The 19,509-nt window shown below is 39.2% G+C and overlaps 1 protein-coding gene across 1 annotated transcript in view; it reads left to right on the forward strand.

Annotated features, from left to right (window-relative positions):
• EXOC2 (exocyst complex component 2) overlaps window positions 1–19,509 on the forward strand; it is a 357,767-nt gene that overhangs the window by 99,362 nt on the left and 238,896 nt on the right. The window contains exons 6-9 of the mRNA XM_073630963.1: window positions 10,082–10,162; window positions 15,507–15,652; window positions 15,964–16,045; window positions 16,545–16,647. Of these exons, the coding sequence (XP_073487064.1) occupies window positions 10,082–10,162; window positions 15,507–15,652; window positions 15,964–16,045; window positions 16,545–16,647 (412 nt within the window). The remainder of the gene's footprint in view (window positions 1–10,081; window positions 10,163–15,506; window positions 15,653–15,963; window positions 16,046–16,544; window positions 16,648–19,509) is intronic.

Below are 19,509 nucleotides of genomic sequence, written 5' to 3' on the forward strand. Positions count from 1 at the left end.
ATTGTCTGATGGAGTTTACTAACAGTCTGTCATCACACAATTCTCGGACGAAAATCCAGTTGTGTGTTCGAGGCTTAAGGCTCCGTTCACGCTCGGGTGACCTGTCAGGCGACTTAGCTGCCTGACAAGTCGTACTCAATTCAGAGCAATGGAACCATTTTAATCAGAGCAACTCAAGTTGCTCCGACTTACAAAAAGGTTCCTGTACTACTTGGGGGTGACTTCGGAGCGGCTTGCATTAACTTCTATTAAAGAAGTCATTTGCAAACCACGATGAGTGGGGCAGCTTCAGAGTCGGCTGAATTTGAAGCCACCCCAGTGTTAACCGAGACTTAACGATATGGTTACGCAGTTTTCACATTTTTGTTAAATTAATATGCCGGCCATACACGGTTCAAATTTCGGCCGGTTCAGCGGGAACCGTCCGAGATTCGAAACGTTAATGGGCAGGCTGAATGTACCAAGTTGATTGGAAGGTGGAAAGTTATCTGTTTAAAGTTCATAGTAAATAGCGTATAGTCAACATTTCTTTCTCTCTTGCTGTGTTAAAATAGTGCGGATATATTATAAATATTAATGTTTTTAAATATTATTATATTTAATAATATGAATTTTTAAAAAATAGTACTATAAAACAGAAGTCTCACAAGAATTCCAAAAGATCCCAAAATCAAATTATTAGCCATTACGCTTGAAATAAAATACGGACAAATAGCACAATGAATGTAAAAATCTACACTTTGGTAATAGAAGTTTTTTTGTGTCCATCAAAATAAACCTGTGTTGTAGATAAACCTTTTTAACTACTTTGACCCCCAGGCCTTTTCTGGCACTTTTTATTTACATGTAACAATCAGTATTTTTTGCTAGATAATTTCTTTGAACCCCCAAACATATATATTTTTTAAAGCAGAGGCCCTAGAGAATAAATTAGTGGGTTTTGCAATTCTTTATGTCACATGGTATTTGTGCAGCAGTCTTTCAAACGCAGTGTTTTTGGAAGAAATACACTTTTTGTAATTTTAATGCAAAAAAACACAATGCATAACCCAATTTTTTTGTAAAATATAAAAGATGATGTTACACCGATTAAATAGATACCAAACATGACATGACTTAGAATTGCACACGCCTGTGCAGCGGCGACAAACGATGTAAATTTTACTATCAATAGGCAACACTTTAAAAGCCTTTACAGGTTACCACTTTAGATTTACATAGGAGGTCTGGTGCTAGATCGTCCATGATCTGACATTTTCGGTGATACCTCAAATGTTTGGAACCATTGCTGTTTTCATGCATACCAGACCGACGTGTGCTCATATGATCGCTGAATTAGTTTGTAACAGCTGTGTTGACTAAGTTGTGATTGGCCCTCAGCTATCACATGGTACCTGTGCCAGTCACAGCACCCTGTACCATGTGATTAGCTATAGCCAATAACAGACCACTAGTGATCACAGCTGTCATGAATAGTTAACCCATTCATGACCGTTGCAAACTACTAATAATTTTCATTGTATTAGCAAACAAAGTGTAAAAAAACTATGGTGACACTGAACTACTCTGATGAAAGTATCTAAAAACAAATATAGTAACGTTTTTTTAAATAAACATAAAATGTTTAAGGAAAATTTTTTTTTTTGTTTCGTGTTTTTTTTTTTTTTTTTTTTGTTAGCATTCTGTCACCAGTCAGTGTCCCTGATCAACACCACATCAGTCATATGATTACGCTGTACTGCACTGGTGATAGTTTTTTTTTTTTTTTTAAACAAATTTTATTCAATTTCTTTGTTTTCAAAAAAATTGTAACAAAAAATAACAACTTTAAAAAAAACTTGCCACGCCCCTTACTAAATGCCTCACACTGTCTGCTTTTCAAAAAGGGATTATTTGGGGAATATTTGGACTGTCCTAACATTTTTGGACCTCAAGAAATGAGATAGGCCATCAGTACATCAGAACTGATCAATTTTCAGATATATACCATAGCTTGTAGATACTATAACTTTCACACAAACCAGTTAATATACACTTATTGGGATTTTTTTTTACCAAAGACCTGTAGACGAATACATTTTGGCCTAAATTTATGATGAAATTTGATTTTATTGGTTATGTTTTATGACAGAAAGTAGAAAATATTGGTATTTTTTTTTCAAAATGTTTAGTCTTTTTTCATTTATATCACAAAAAATAAAAACCCAGTGGTGATCAAATACCACCAAAAGAAATCTCTATTTGTGAAGAATTTATGTGAAAAAAATGATAAAAATTTAATTTACATACAGTGTGGCTACGCAATTGCCAATTAAAGTAAAGCAGTGCTGAATAGCAAAAAATGGCCTGGTCATGAAGGGGGTAAAACCTTCCGGAGCTGAAGTGGTTAAAGCTGGTCATACATACATCAATTGTCAGTCAATCCATCGGGAATCACACATTCAATCTTTAACCCATTTAGCCCCGGACGGATTTGCCCCCTTCCTGACCAAGCCATTTTTCTGCGATATGGCACTGCGTCGCTTTAACTGACAATTGCGTGGTCGTGCAGACTTTATACCCAAACAAAATTTATGTCCTTTTTTCCCCACAAATAGAGCTTACTTTGGTGGTGGTTTGGTAATATGAATATATATTTAGGCATTTATAGTGTGTGTGTATTTGTTTCTTTTTAAAACCGATGAAGGTAAAAAAAAAAAAAAAAAGAAAATAAGGCACTGCAATGCAACACAACAGTGTGAACTAGTCCTACTGCAAAGGGTTTTAAAATTGCACCCAAATGCGTCTGATGTGAGTGGGTCCTTGTAATTTTCCTTTTTAATGTAATGTACCAGAATGTGGGTAGATGCCCTCTTAAAAATGGTTCAACTATCCTTATGCCTGATTTTTGGATTGGAATCTTTTGATTGCAGGTACTGAACAGTTGTTATATCTGTTGGCATGACATAAATTGGGCTTAAAATAAAACTGTTGGCCCTGTTTTTTAAATGTTTTTACACAGCTGCCAATAGTGCAAACTTTTGGAGATAAAAGGGGACATGGCCTCCGAATTTGTCTTGATAGGTTAGGATGTGTTCTGGTTGTTTTCACCTGGAAAGTGTGGGCTTGTTCACAAATATAGTGCACATCATAGCCCCCCCTCTTCATACTTTGTATGACTTACTTTAGCCTAACCTTGCTGAATGGAATATGTTTCGTGTTAGTGCTGTAATGCACAAATGTTTGTAATTATTTCTTGTGTTGATATGCAGTTTGTGTAGTTATTTATCTTATATTGAACACTTTGTATGTGATTGATGTATGTGATGACATAGAAAGCTAATGTTTAGAACAAATACATTGTATGTCAAAATAAAGTCGAAATTTCGGTGCGTCCTATTTTCTAGCATCTAGGCTTGTATCTAACTGGTAAAATAAGAAATATGGGAGTTTCATAATTCTGTAATATGCAGGGTGTTATGGATGTGATAAAAAATAATTTTATTAATGCATGTAGGGAAGCATGGTGCATGTTTGGTAGCTTGAAATGTGGTAGAATTTGTAAGGCAGGGCTTGACAAAATTTGCTTTGAATCTAGGAGCCAGCTAAAAAAGTTAGCCAGTTTTTTTTTTAACTAACAAAGCTTTATTTTCAACCCCGCACAGTGGTGTAGTGGTAGCACTCTCGCCAAGCAGTAAGAAGGGTCGCTGGTTCGAATCCCGACCATGACACTACCTGCCTGGAGTTTGCATGTTCTCCCTGTGTCTGCGTGGGTTTCCTCCGGGTACTCCGGTTTCCTCCCACACTCCAAAGACATGCTGGTAGGTTAATTGGATCCTGTCTAAAATGGCCCTAGTATAGGTATGAATGTGAGTTAGGGACCTTAGATTGTAAGCTCCTTGAGGGTATAGGGACTGATGTGAATGTATAATATATATGTAAAGCGCTGCGTAAATTGACGGCGCTATATAAGTACCTAAAATAAATAAAATAAATAAACCCCAAAACCCCTTCTGTTATGTGAGCTGACAAAAGCCCAGGTGCCAGGATGCAAGCCCTGATGTCTAAGGTATGACTAAAGTGTTAGGCTCGATTCACACCTACGCGTTTTTTATTGCTTTTTGCAGAAACGCACTAAAGTCCATTTAACATTGTATCCTATGGGACATGTTCACATCTATGCTTTTTTCAGCCGCTGCAATTTTGGAAAAGGTCAGGGACTTATTTAAAAGCAAAACGGTGCATTTTTGATTCAATAGAGTTGCGTTTTTTAATTCACCCAACAACAAATTGGCCAAACAATTAAAAAAAAGAGCATGAACAATGCAAAATGCATCAAAATACGCGTGAAAAAATCGCTGAAAACACGCGTGCAAAATGCACCGCAAAAATCACTGCAGAAACGGATCAAAAGCAAACTGTGTAGGTGTGAATCAAGCCTTATAAACAGAATAAAGCCCCCTTCAGAATGTACGGTATTTAAATCTCTTGACTCCTTGGCAGAAATTTGCCTAGAAGCTAGAGCTGCAAGATTAATTGTTAAAAAAAACCTGATCTCGATTCAACCCGCCTCACGATCTTAATCCAGCATTTCCCCGATTCATGTTAAACAAGTGTAGAGCCGAGTAGAGCTGTCAAAAGAAAAAAAAAAAAAAACTCAGCCAGCAAATGTTTATCACCAGCAATAAAGAGAAACAAAGTATCTCTCGGTTCTTTTAGATCAGTGGTTCTCAACCTGGGGGTCGAATGACGATTTGCCAGGTCACCGAATCTTGGGCTGTTCCTGAAGCCCGCACTGCTCTCCCAGCCTTTTCGTGGCTGCCCAGCAGGGCTGTCCCTTAAGTTTGTGGCCGCCCAGCTGGGCTGTTCCTGGAGCCCGCGGCCACCCACTCAACCTCTTTGCAGCCGCCCATTTAGTTCACGGCATAGAGGTCAGCTGACTGGTGAGGAATGTAAAGTGGGAGGGGCTGGAGACCCTATCTCCTGATTTTGGCATAGGTTTCACTGCTGTGAGACACCACAGAGCTGGGGACGCGGTGAAGCCGGAGACACAGTGAGTAGCACTACCTGTGATTAGAGTTGAGATTAAAAGTCCCCACTACAGTTCAGCAGATGACATTGATCAAGAGCACCTAAGTTGGCTGATCAGAACTCCCAGCACTGCCACTCATCCCAACTTCCCGCCAGCACTGCCACTCATCCCATTCACCCCACCCCCCCACCAAGGAATAGAGAATACATGGAAGGGAGAGAAAAAGAGCGAGAGGAACAAAGAAAAAGGGAGAGAAAGAACAAGAAAGATGACTAGAGAGAGGGATGGGGGAAAACAAAACAAGAAATTAGGATAGAGAGAGATAAAAGGGAAAGAAAGGAGAACAAAGAGAGAGCGGTACATCCCAAAATGTACCATAAGGGGTTTTGATACTGTACTAGTGGAAGGGACTCAGGAAGCGCTAAATGTCCGTGGGTTAGGGGCGCAAATTACTTGTCTTGCCTTGGGTGCTGGCAACCCACGCTACGAAAATAATTTTATTGTTAGGGGTCCCCACAACTTGGGAAATTTTATCAAGGGGTCACGGCACTAGAAATGTTGAAAACCACTGTTGGGTCTGTAAATGAGGTCAGTTTAACCACTTACAGACTAAACCTTTTTTGACACATGTTGCTTACAAGTAAAAATCAGTATTGTTTTGCTAGAAAATTATTTAGAACTGTCAAACATTATATATATATATATTTTAGCAGAGACCCTAGAGAATAAAATGGCGGACATTACAATATTTTTTTTCACACTGTATTTGCGCAGCGGTCTTTCAAAAGTAATTTTTTGGGAAAAAATGTACTTCAATAAAATAAAAAAAAATGAAACAGTAAAGTTAGCCCAATTTTTTTTTTTTTGTATAATGTGAAAGATGATGTTACGATGAGAATTGTGATCTTTATTCTAAGCAAAAAAACCCCCCAAAAAAACGTGATTCTCATTTTATCCAGAATTGTGCAGCTCCACTAGAAGCTATTGCAAACTGAGACAGGGCCCTCAACTCTAGTATGTGCCTAAAGGAGTTTTTTTATTTTTTTTTTTTATAATAATTGTAACATTAATCTGGACGCTAACATGCTTAGAAGAAGCACAATGTATACTTGTGCTCTTCTGCATATACCTGAAAATGGGGTGCTTGGCAGGTCAGTACTGGCCACTGCTGAGCACCCCCAACCACACAAGACAGGCTAAACAGATTTGCAAATGTTTGCCCGGTAGTACAGGTTATCTGTGTGCATTACACCTAAATCCATGTATAAAATGAAAAAAAAAAACAGCAGTTCACAATAAATATCCAGCCTAGCCCAATGCTTATTTTTCCATTTACTGGTCAGTAAATAGTGACTGTAACTACCTAAAGACAAACCGTAAGGCTTCACGGATGGTGATCTAATTTTCCAAGGTCCCTTTAGGTTTAAATTCCAATATCTTGAAGCTATGCTTTGCCCATGCAGGTGTGGCATCAGCACCATAACACATGGATGAGAAGAGAGTCCTCGGATGCAACTGGGAGCTCAGGGCTTCCTCTCCCCACTCTCTTCAACAAATGCAGGCAGTGGCCGTGGGGTAAAGGGAATGTAATTATATGCTACTGCTGGGGCTGACTTTAAAGTCAACCTCTTGCTTGCTTAATTATGACCACATTTTATCAGATGCTGCTTTGCCCGCATCCCTAAACACTTTTCTTCAGTAAATATTTATATAAAAATTTCAAACCTTTTTTCATAAGAAGAATTAAGTACATCCAAAAAATGCAATAACAAAAGAGATGCATGACAAATGTGCACCTTTTATTCTCCTGGACCTCTATTACAAAGTATGCCCTAAATATTTTATGTACGCAGCAGGCTATAAAGCTTTTCAATATTGAATATCCAAAAGAACAGTAGTAGTTTTAATTAAAAGCTGAACGTCAGTGAATAAAATGTAACGTGTGGATGAGTTCTTGGCGTCCTTCTGGAAATCATTAAGACTGCATTCACACCTGAGCGTTTCAAAGTCGCACATTTTTACCGCAATTTTGTTCAGGTTACCAATGTGAAAGGCAGAAAAACGCCTGTAATCTGCCCCAAAGAAGCGCATGTTCTTTTTTGAGCTTAGGGTGTTTTTCAGACGTTTTGCTTCAGGTGACATAACGCTCAGGTGTGAACAGGTGCCATTGAAATGAATGGGATTTTGCGTGTTCGGCGTTTTTCAGGCATTTTTGCGGGTGTTTTACGAGCGTTTTTATGAGCTGAAAACGCTCAGGTGTGAATGCAGCCTAAAAGAAAAAGGCTGACGTGTAACTCCAACCAAAACTTTTATTTTTTTTTGGTTTGGATAGAGTGGGTACAGTGCCTTGAAAAAGTATTCATACCTCTTGAAATTTTAAACATTTTGTCATGTTACAACTAAAAACATGAATGTAATTTATTGGGATTTTATGTGATAGACCAACACAAAGTGGCACATAATTGTGAATTGGAAGGAAAATGATAATGGTTTTCACTTTTTTTTTTACAAATAAATATGTGAAAAGTGTGGCGTGCATTTGTATTCAGCCCCCTTTACTCTGTTACCCCTACCTAAAATCTAGTAGAACCAATTGCCTTCAGATGTCACCTAATTAGTAAATAGAGTCCACCTGTGTGTAATTTAATCTCAGTATAAATACAGCTGTTCTGTGAAGCTCTCAGAGGTTTTTTAGAGAACCTTAGTAAACAAACAGCATCATGAAGGCCAAGGAACACACCAGACAGGTCAAGGATAAAGTTTAAAGCAGGGTTAGGTCATAAAAAAAATATCCCAAGCTTTGGACATCTCACGGAGCACTGTTCAATCCATCATCTGAAAATGGATAGAGTATGGCAAAGCTGCAAACCTACCAAGACATGGCTGTCCACCTAAACTGACAGGCCAGGCAAGAACAGCATTTATCAGAGAAGCATCCAAGAGGCCCATGGTAACTCTGGAAGAGCTGCAGAGATCCACAGCTCAGGTGGGAGAATCTGTCCACATGACAATTATTATTTGTGCACTCCGCAAATCTGGCCTTTATGGTAGAGTGGCAAGAAGAAAGCCATAAGAAGTCCCATTTGCAATTTTTCGAGTAGCCATGTGGGGGACACAGCAAACATGTGGAAGAAGGTGCTCTGGTCAGATGAGACCAAAATGGAACTTTTTGACCTAAAAGCAAAACGCTATGTGTGGTGGAAAACTTACACTGCACATCACCCTGAACACACCATCCCCACTGTGAATCGTGGTGGCGGCATCATGTTATGAGGATGCTTTTCTTCAGCAGGGACAGGGAAGCAGGTCAGAGTTGATGGGAAGATCAGATGGGATGGGAAGCCAAATACAGGGCAATCTTAGAAGAAAAGACGTTAGAGTCTGCAAAAGACTTAAAACTGGGGAGGAGGTTCACCTTCCAGCAGGACAACAACCCTAAACATACAGCCAGAGTTACAATGGAATGGTTTAGATCAAAGCATATTCATGTGCTAGAATGGCCAAGTCAGACCTAAATCTAATTGAGAATCTGTGGCAAGACTTGAAAATTGCTGTTCACAGACGCTCTCCATCCAATCTGACAGAGCTTGAGCTATTTTGCAAAGAAGAATGGGCAAAAATGTCACTCTCTAGATATGCAAAGCTGGTAGAGACATACCCAAAAAGACTTGCAGCTGTAATTGCAGTGAAAGGTGGTTCTACAAAGTATTGGGGGCTGAATTCAAATCCACGCCACACTTTTCACATATTTATTTGTGTAAAATGTTAAAAACCATTTATCATTTTCCTTACACTTCACAATTATGTGTGCTGTGTTGGTATATCACAAAAAATCCCAATAAAATAAATTAACATTTTTGGTTGTAACGGCAACATTTGGAAAATGTCAAGGGGTATGAATTCTTTTTCAAGGCTGTCAAATTTTTATATCTCAATCCGTGAAATTACCCGCTGTTCCTGTCCCTTGAGGCAAAGTAAGAAGTGAGTGGAAGTCTCCCCAAGTGAGGAGAAATCCTACCTTTGACATTTGTCACTGCAACAAGTGCCCCACAACTTTATTACCTACTACTATTCCAGTGACAAGTGTAATAGTTTGCGTTTTGCCTCGCTTTCTGTCCCAGTGATGGTGATCACCAGAACAAATAGGGAGGGTAAATTTTTGCAAAAGGGACACAAAGCAGTAACAGCGGACACAAAAAACAGTAACCCGACAAAGACTGTAATCCTTTACAACTCTATCCAAATCTGGAAAATAAATCTGAAAAAAGTTTTACTTTTATCATACCAGTACATATGACTCCAGAACTTAAAGTGATCGTAAAGCTTTGTTTTTTTTTTTTAAATATGAAAACATGTCATACTTACCTCCACTGTGCAGTTCGTTTTGCACAGTGTGGCCCCGATCAATCCTCTTCTGGGGTCCCCTGGTGGCGCTATCCGCTCCTCCCCGCATCGTATAACCCCCTATGAGAAGTGCTGTCCCGGGGAGTTACCTTGCGAGCGCGCTCCCAAGTCCAGCATTTGCGTCCATAGACACAAAATGTAGGACTCAGCCCCAGCGCCCGCGTCATTGGATTTGATTGACAGCAGCGGGAGCTCATGGCTGCGCTGCTATCAATCTATCCAACCAAGACCCGAGAACCCCGTGCAGAAAGGTCCAGCATGTCTCTGCCGAGGGATTGAGGGGGCTCAGGTGAGTAAGACAGGGGGCTGGGGGGCCAGTTACTGTCAGTAGTTTTTGCACCTTAATGCATAGGATGCATTAAGGTGAAAAAAACACGAGGGTTTACAACCCCTTTAAAGTAAAAAAAGTAATGGAACATTTTTCTATTCTATTGTGGAACAACCACTTTTTTCTAGAGCTTTTCCGAAAGTTCTGAAACTCTTGCTTTGCTGTTTAGAACAATTCTAAATCATTATTTCATCTTTATTTATAAATTGTATTTTTCGAGAAACTTTGGGCTTGATATTTTTATGTAAGGTTGCTTAGGTAGAAATGGTATAAGGGTTGCTGTTGTGAAGCGTTAAATGGGACTTGTGTACATTTTCTGATGACCATTTATTTTCCAGCAATCCATCAAAAATTAGAAGCGGATGGTACGGAAAAAGTGGAAGGTTCAATGACGCAAAAATTGGAAAAGGTTCTGAAAAGTAAGTTTTATATTCCCTTAAAAACATCTATTAACAGCTAAACGGCTTGCTTTCATTCCACTCCTGCTAACGCGATCACACTTATTTCCAAATCTAAATTCACTTAGTACCCAGTGACTCAAACTCATTATGCAAAGAAAATGTAAGATTTGGTGATGGAGTTTCTGACTTTTCTTCCGTTTCCTAAAATTTTAAGTAAACTCTGACACCACTGTTTTTTAATTATTTTGAAATAAAATATACAGGAAAACAAAATCTTTAATATTGATTTAACTTGTTAGGATAATGAAGTGCTGCATTTTTTACTAGTCATCTTCAGTTTTCTCATTTTCTTTTTTAGTTATTTGGGTCTTACATTTGTTTAATTACTCTGCATAACACAATAATCTAGTTACAATGAATGTATTTGAAAATGTAGGGTCTTCTGAAATCATGTATTTAAAACTTATCTCCAGTTAGTCACTCTAATATAAACAGAATGTACTGTAATTTCTGTCATTTAATATGGATGAGCGAATTTGGAGCTTTTTAGAAATTTCAACAAAATCCAGAACTTTTTGGTGAAAATTCACCAGATGGCAAAACTAAAGCACAACTTTGGGTGCTGGGTTCTCTCATTGTGTGCATATTATGTGATTTTTTTAAATTATATTCTAACCCTTTCTAGATGTATTTAGGGTGGTCATGTGATGTGCAGGGTCCTCCTAGTCCTCAGACCTTCTCCCAGTGGTAGGCAGATCTTGATGATGCTAAGAGTGGTGCTGAGGTCATCATGTCAACACTGCTTTGTGCATCAATACAATGTGAGTGCTGTGATTATGCCCCCTCCAGGCAGCAGGTCCATGACACCCTGCACTCACTGTATGTGGTAAAGGGTGTCTTCAGTCAGTGTTCATAGAGGAGGTATTTATTGCAACCAGACCCTTTTTTGTCAGGGACACTTAAAAATAGCCCTTAATTGGGCTTGAAGGTTGTTTGCGGTGTGTTTTATAGAGTTGTAAATGTCTCCCAAGTGTTAAACATTCGTAATATTTTATTTTGCCTACCTAGACACCGGTACAATATATAGGCACAAGGAAATAAGGAAGTGCTCATATGGTCCTAACAGACATGCAGCATTCTTATGGTTGTGCTTGCCCAAAGCAAATACACAGAAAAAGAAGGCAAAAAAGCATTTCCACAGTGATGCACTTTAGTGATTAACTTAAAATATAAAATAAGTACACGTTTTGGGAACAATGAGCTTAATACTTTCCATTTATGAAAGAAGATAGTCAGAAGTACCTTGACCAAACCAACATTGATGGGCATATTGTTGTGCAGACAAGGAAGAGAGATGTGCACACATCAAATGCCACAATCAAAGCCATTAAGGTGCTATCACATGCTTGATTAATTCTCTTGCCCATTATCAATTGTGTATGTATGGTTGTGTGCACAAATCCCCCCCCCCTTTCTTCCTTAGCATCACCTACATTTGGGGGAGTAACAAACTGCACACCAGATTGAACTTCCACTGGTTTAAATAACATGAAAATCAATGTAGGTCTCCAGTGGAAAAGGACCTCATACTGTACAGGCCACAACAAAGAACATGTTATACTGAACAGAAATTTCATAACCAATCAAGACAGGAGTAGTATTAATATTAAAAATATTCAATACACTGCTAGGGCATAACATAAGGGCAATATGTATGGCACCTTGGGTAAACTAACTGATTTGTAGTACATCTTGACATTAAACCTTTTAACTTTTCACATTGCCATAAATGATGACCTGAATCTTGTCAGTTTGTAGTTCAACTTATTTTCACATCAGCTTTTTATTATCCTATCTACTATTTATCTAAATGTTATAGGCTCAATTCACAATACTAACATACCAGGAAAATGATTCTTCTTTTCAAAGACGATAATTATTTTCAAGTTACAGCCTTTCGATTGAAAAGGTATGTTCATATGGCTGAAAATAAACATCCCTGAGCTTTGTGAATTATGCTAATTGGTCAGAATCTGTATATACTTTTTGTACTTGTACTTCAGCTCTTATTTGTCAGCATGTGCAAAAAAGAAACCTAGAGTACTTGAAAACAGTTTTTTTTAATGTTTTTAGTTTTCCACTTTAAAGGATAAGTTCACCCTTCCTACCCTAATTGTGCATTAATATTTATTTACTGCAGGAGCCTGGAAATCTTTGCACCCTTGATCAGTGGATCAGGGTTGCAATGTCAGGCTTCTTCAGATTGTACCGTACTGTACCGTATCGTTCTGCCTGTACCGTCATGCGGGCTGCCTGTTTGGAAGCTGCAAGGCTTATGAATGAACTATAAGAGCGCTCATCAGTGCCCTCACAGTTTATACAGAACAAGCCAGCGGTTGCGGTTGCTGATGGGTACTTGCCGTTTATTCGTTAGAAAGAAAACTGTGAATAAACGATGTGGCTGTGTGGGTGGAGCCCGGCACACGCTCGCTGTTCTCAAATTGTGACAGCTGGTGCTGGGACAGGATTCCCCTCCTGCTGTCATACTGAGGGTGGGGGGTGGGGGGGGACTGGTGTCAGTAGAGGGAACATGTTGCATGTTCCAAAATTTCAACTCAGCCATTAAGTTGGAATTGGGATGCAGTGGCTGCACAGATACTAACACTGCTCCTAATTTGACAGCTGTGCACACTGCACACTGACGTCAGTGGGACTGCCTGCCCACCCCTCACACGGGCCTATGCTGTAGTGTGCCCTGTGTGAACAAGGCCTAAAATTTTCTCTTCAACCCGGTAAACAAAACTGCACTTCCCTGCACACTAGCCAGCCAGCTAAAAAAAAAAATGACACTGCCCAGACATGTTCATTAAAAACACAGGTGTTAGTTTCAGAGTGTTTGCAAATGTATTATATGTGAAAGCCACACTAACTCATAAAGGCCCCTTTGCATAGTGCAGTCCTAAATCTAATGTACGAGAGTCTACATATTGGATCATACAGTATATAGCAATGGATAAATTAAGGGCGGGTATGTCTGGAGGGAGTCCATTCCTTCTTTAAGGTGAGGGAACACAGCAGAAGCCCAGCAAAGCACAATGGCAGCTGAAAGCATCTAATGTGTCCCTGCGCCATATCCAGCAAGCTAAACAAAAAATGACAACCGCACCGATTTATTGCCAGCGTTTAGAGCAAGGTGCATATGGAACGGCTTTGTACACAGCTTCCCTGAGTGGCAGGCACCTACCTACCACAATACTTCTCTTTTGGCCAACTCCTGTATGTGCAGCCTTTTATCTTATAGCTGATTTTCACTCGGAGCATCCCCAGTCATCCAGAGGAGAATGGCTACATCACTTATTTTCTTTCTTTTTAGTTTTAGATACATTGGGAGTAGTTAGAATCTCTGTTGTATGAGTTTATTGCAATCTGTATCTTCACTGGGGTTTTTGTAGTCTCAGTTGCTGCCCTATTGACCACACAAGAAGTAAGGGGAATCCAGAGGTACAGATTCTGATTAAATTAGGCAGACGTTGTAACCCCTGCCCAGCTCTGTTGTGCTAAACAAAAGGGCCTTCCTTGCCATCTTTGCTCCAGTAGAAGGGATCATCCTTTTTTTATTTATTATTGTGACCACAAAGTACTTAAAGGTAAATCTTCCCACTGGTGTCACAGACAGCAATAAAAAAACTGATATAAGGTTTAACCCTTTCACTCTATCAAAAATGAAAACAAGAAAAAAAAGTTTGACTGGAGTTTTGCCTTTAAATATAATCTACTAATTGTATCAGCGGTGAGCATAACACACTCTTGTGCTTGAATAAGTTGAGCCTGTTACAAGAGCTGGTGTGGTTTGCTAGGCCGTTACTAAATGGCAGTAAGTGATAAATGATATGCAGCTATTAAGTAAATGGCTGTTGAGCATGTTGACAGCTGTAACATCTCTTGGTCTAATTGCTAGGCGGTTGCACGTTTTCCGTGTGGTAAAAGTTTCTGCTGTGTTTTAGCACTTTCCCGTCCCCTTATATTTCTAGTTGTTAGGTGAAACATTGGCTTCACACAAGTGAAAGCTTTAGTTTTTACTTCAGAGCTGTAAAACTCCTGCAGTGTTTTAGTGTTATTTGTATTAAACAATTATTTTAGCTCAGCTGTGTTCAGATTCGCTGGGCCACCCACAGTGCTGAAGAGAGTATATGGCACGCAAGCCACCCAGAGAGGCTGATGTAATTTTTTTCATCTTTGCTTAAAGTATGGTCACTAGACCAGATAATGTAGAGACTTTCTGCTGGCAGTGATCAAAACCGTCCAAAATACTTCCAGTTTTTCATCTTATTTTCGTTTAGGTAAAGGAATAATTAGGACAATTTACGGGGAGTAAAAATCAGAGCTATTTAAGTTGTATAAATGGCCTTTTATATATCGCCATCACAATAGCGCACTCAGAACCATAGAAGAAGTGTTTTTAAGACCAGAATGCCTCAGTTTTGGATGTCCGTATTCATTGTCGGCGCTTCTTTTCCAAAAACAAAAAAAATGTATTTTTTAATGCAGAAACTTACGCAACTTGGTAAAAAAATAATGTTCTTTAGCAAGGAACATACATTTCACATGAGTAATTATGCTACCAAAATTACTGTAAATTGCCTCCAGCATTGTTTCTGTCTTGCTAGGGGCTCCCACTTTGCTAAAGCCCAGAGCCCCTGAGCAGCAGTAAATCATAAAGCTGAACTAAACCCATTAATTTACCAGTTTCAAAAAATAGTTACATTCCTTGAATGCCAGGATTGCTGTCACATTTGCTTGTTTCCTCAACCAAACTGTCAAACCATCAAATGGCTGGTGTCATAATTAATCACGTGCAGCACCATGGCAGTTACTGATTAAACAGAAGCAGCGTCCTTGTCTGTAAAGGATACAAGGGTTTAATTCCACTTTAAGGCTGTCAGCAAATCGGCTTCTGCAAATTTTACAGTGCCTACAAATGGAGAGCAACTGAGCATGGTGAGGCAGTGTATTGCTGGATTTTAAACATTATAGGCACTTATTTTTAATGTATTGCATAGCTATACCTGCAAAAGGGGCCAGCCTGAAGAGATCTAACAGGACCTTATTTTCTGACTAATGTTCAACTTTAAAGAAGAACTCCTGGAGAATCAGGAGTTGTTGCAAAACAGGGAACCCTTGAAATCCCTCTGATGCTCTTAAACTGTATCTAAAACGAAAGCGTTGCTTCTGGTGTAGAGTACAGTAGTGTGGTTAACTGAAGTGTATTTTACTAAAGACATTTATAGCTGTGTAGTGGTGTGTTGTACTCATAAAGTTAGGATTTCTTTGCATTACCAGAGCTTTTGCTTTCTGTAATCAGGTGCAAGTACAACAGCAGATACACTGTTCCAAGAAGTACTTGGCAGGAAGGATAAAGCTGATTCCACTCGGAATGCACTTAATGTTCTCCAGCGATTCAAATTTTTGTTTAACCTTCCACTCAACATCGAAAAAAACATTCAGAAGGTGAGTCCACACAAATATATTGGATACAGGTTAAGCTTTATTGTGCACCTGTATTAAATCACAATGCCATCGACTAATTACACAGGCCAATAATGTAGAATGGAGCCCTGGTTCACATTGATGCTGCTTTGAAATCACGCTACTTCACTTGAAGTAGTGCAATTTCAAAGTAGCAAGGTCAGCGTGATTTCAGGTGCTACTTGGTAGACATCTGTGGGGCTTCATACACAGATGTCTATTTTTTTTTTTAAATGCCTTTCCTTAATTATGCATTATATTGTTGACTCCATTATGTTTTTTCAATTTCTTAGGGTGACTATGACGTTGTCAATAATGACTATGAAAAAGCAAAGTCCTTGTTTGGAAAGACTGAAGTTGAGGTTTTCAAAAAAGGTGAGAAATATAATTTGTCATTTTGCTAGCACATGTATATGATTGATGATATAAAGCAAGCAGACCTGGCCAAAATGCTATCTGCATGGAGTTTGCATTTTCTCCCTGTGCCTTTGTTGGTTTCCTATAGATAATCCAGTTTCCACCAACATTCTGTTTGGTTAATTGGCTTATATCTAAATTGGCCTTCGTATATGTGTATGCATGTAAGATAGGGATCATAGATTGAAAACTCTTTGAAGGCAGGCACTGATTAGAATGTACAGCATATAAAGCGCAGTACCATATCATTACCTGTAATAAAATTACGTGGACGATAGATTATTATTTTTTTTTTTCAAGAAACCATAACCACAATAAACATTCTAAGATTCATTCAAAGATTCTAATCCTTGTTACATGTTTTTACTTAACTTTTCAAGACTAGACCTGAACTGAAACGCTAAAGTTGTCTGTAGCCTGAGTATACCTAGACCTTATGTGTTTTGTTTTCCTTCAGTATATGCTGAAGTAGAAACCAGAATTGAAGCACTGAGGAAATTACTTTTGGATAAGCTGTTGGAAACACCTTCCACTCTACACGACCAGAAACGCTATATCAGGTAAAAACCATTTGCTATGCCTTACTCTTCAGGTTCAGAAAAGCTTGGTACATATTAGATGCCGATCTTCCCTGCACAGAGCCCTTAAAGTGATTGCAAAAGTTGGATTTTTTTTTTTTTTTTCAATAACAAACATGTCATGTCATGTCATTGCTCCCATAGCAAGCGGACTCATGCGGGCTTGATCCCTAGCTGCACTGTGTGCTTCTATTGAAACACACAGTATGCCTGGGCCATCCCTCCCTTCTTACAGGCTGTGATTGACAGCAGCAGGAACCAATAGCTCCCGGCTCCCGCTGCTGAGTTCTGTGAGGAGGGACAGAGGGAGCTGTGCTGCTGCTCTCGGGCACAGCTCTGGATCAAGATCAGGTAAATATCCGGGGGCGGCGCGGGGGGGCTAGGGGAGGAGCTCGTCACTGCAGGTTTTTTTTACCTTAATACCTTCTGCCTCATTTTAAATCACTTCCTTCTCCTGCCCAGAACCACATGTCACATGAGGCATTGCCTCTCACACATTCACAAGTTCTCAGACCCTAACATGTGTGGATGATGTACTGAGCTGTATGTGTGCTGCACTGTGTATGCTGACATGTTTGGATGGTGTACTGAACTTTGTGTGCTGCACTGTCTTTCCTGATATATAAACAAATAATGCATTTTGTATGCAGGCCAACTAATCAGCTGACTAACTAATCGATTATGCTGATTAGTAGTTTCAGCCCTATATTAGATTGTAAGAGACATCTAGATTTCTATCAGTATAGGTAGTAGGTGGCTTGTAGATATTTTTAGTAATCATCCATAGCTTCTAATAAAAAAATGTACATTTGGAAGTTTAAGAATAGAAAGCATTTAATATGGAATAAAAGTAAAGCTTGTCCTAAAAAAAAAACATGGACTACCTGCTGCATGTTTCATGATACTACTGGAATAATACGTTGTGCACAAATGAGCCGTAATTTTAATTTGTATGGTGTTTCTACATAACATTAGGTTTGAAGAACCCAAAATTCCACATATCAAAAAAGAAACACCAAAACCTCTTTATAATTGTGAAGTATGGCAGAGGTAATAAAATATGTTGAACTGCTGTGTTTTGTATGGAACTGGGTAGCTTGCACCCATTAAGGCTCTAAAGAATTCTAAAATTCTTTTTAGCAGGTTAAGCTCCTTTGTCAGATCCAGTACCCAATATCCAATTTTGTCATACCATACCTTCGTGGTCCAGCACAGAGGGGTCCATCAGCAAAGAAGTGGCATAGGGTGCAGTAATTGTGTATTTTAGAATGATCCAGACTTCAATTCAATTCAACTACTATGCTGTGATCTGAAGTAGACTGTTTAAGAAAACATCCAAAATTATACAGTACTTGGTCTGTAACAGTTCTGTATACAGGAAAAAAAACAAAATGCCAAAATACTGCCTTATTTCTGTGCAGGTCTGACCGACTGCAAAAGTAAAACATTTGGTTGATTTTTGATCTTTTACTACTAAATTCAAGGGCTCAAATGTTTTTCTATTAGTGACCTTCATGCAGAACCCAAGGAAAAGAAAAAACTATTTGTATGGTGCTCAGAACCCCAGGAAATGGACTCACAACAACATTATAAAAACATGAATATTTTATTATAAACCATAATTAGAACCCAGATACATTCATTCAGTATCACAATGGGCATAATGAATACCCTCTAGCTATGCTGCATTGTTCCCCTCTGTCAACAAAGCAGACCTCCTACCATACACAGAAGCAGGATTGTACAAACTAACAAGTATAAATCAAAGATGTAAATGTAAGATACTCTTTGTTTATAAGAGCTTCTGAAAATGTAGAAATACGGTGAAACATACAAAGGTCCCAACACGTTTCCCAGTCTATTGCTTCCTGTGCAGGTGCAGTGCTGCACCTTAAACCAAAGATGGCCATATACTCCCATCAGGCTGCGGTAAAACTTGGGGCAAACACAGTTTATAGCAATAGAGCCCCCCCAAAAAAGGGTGGGCCCATGGCAAGGAGTTAGACGCAATATGGCAAAGACTAACACATCACCAGTAGCAAGTTGTAGACTTATCCCAGAAGAATCGGGGTGGAGGCTTCAGCTGTTGGCGCCAACGCACCGCCCATAAGAAGCACCCTTACACATGGGACATTTGATTCCACCTTTATATTACAATAAGGCTACTTTCACACTGAGATGCTTTACAGGCGATATAACGCTAAAATTATTGCCTGCAAAGCGCCTTGAAAGAGCCTCTCCTTTCACTCCAATGTGAAAGCCCAAGGGCTTTCACACTGGAGCAGTGTGCTGGCAGGACAGTGAAAAAAGTCCTGCAAGTCACATCTTTGCAGCGCTGTAGGCAGTGCTGCCGAACCGCCAGCAAAGCGTTTTAACCCTTTTTCAGCCGCTAGCGAGGGTTAAAAGTGCCCCGCTAGCGGCCGAAAACCTCCACAAAAACAACAGTAAAGCGCCACTAAAAATAGCGGCGCTTTACCACCGACACCCCAGTGTGAAAGTAGCCTAAAACAGATAAACCCACACAACACAGTAAGCAGACCCATTCATAAAAGTACAACATATAAAAAGCTATGTAAAATTTGGTTGTTGTGGATTAAATAGAAACAAATTAAAGGATATATAAATCCTTAAACTATTTTTCTGTATGTTTGGAATACAGTGGAATCACTGTATGCAGTTTTCTTTCATTAAATGTTTATGAATTTGTTGCAAAGTTTCTTACCTGGAGAGGCTGACAGTAACAGCACTTCTGTTGCAGGCCGATAATGACCACTTCGCCATAGCAGGCTGATGAAGCTAGGTATTAATAGACCTTGTTCACAGGCTCCAAATTTCAGCACACTT

The sequence above is a fragment of the Aquarana catesbeiana genome, linkage group LG05, assembly GCF_042186555.1.
Source record: "Aquarana catesbeiana isolate 2022-GZ linkage group LG05, ASM4218655v1, whole genome shotgun sequence".
NCBI classification, from domain to species: domain Eukaryota; kingdom Metazoa; phylum Chordata; class Amphibia; order Anura; family Ranidae; genus Aquarana; species Aquarana catesbeiana.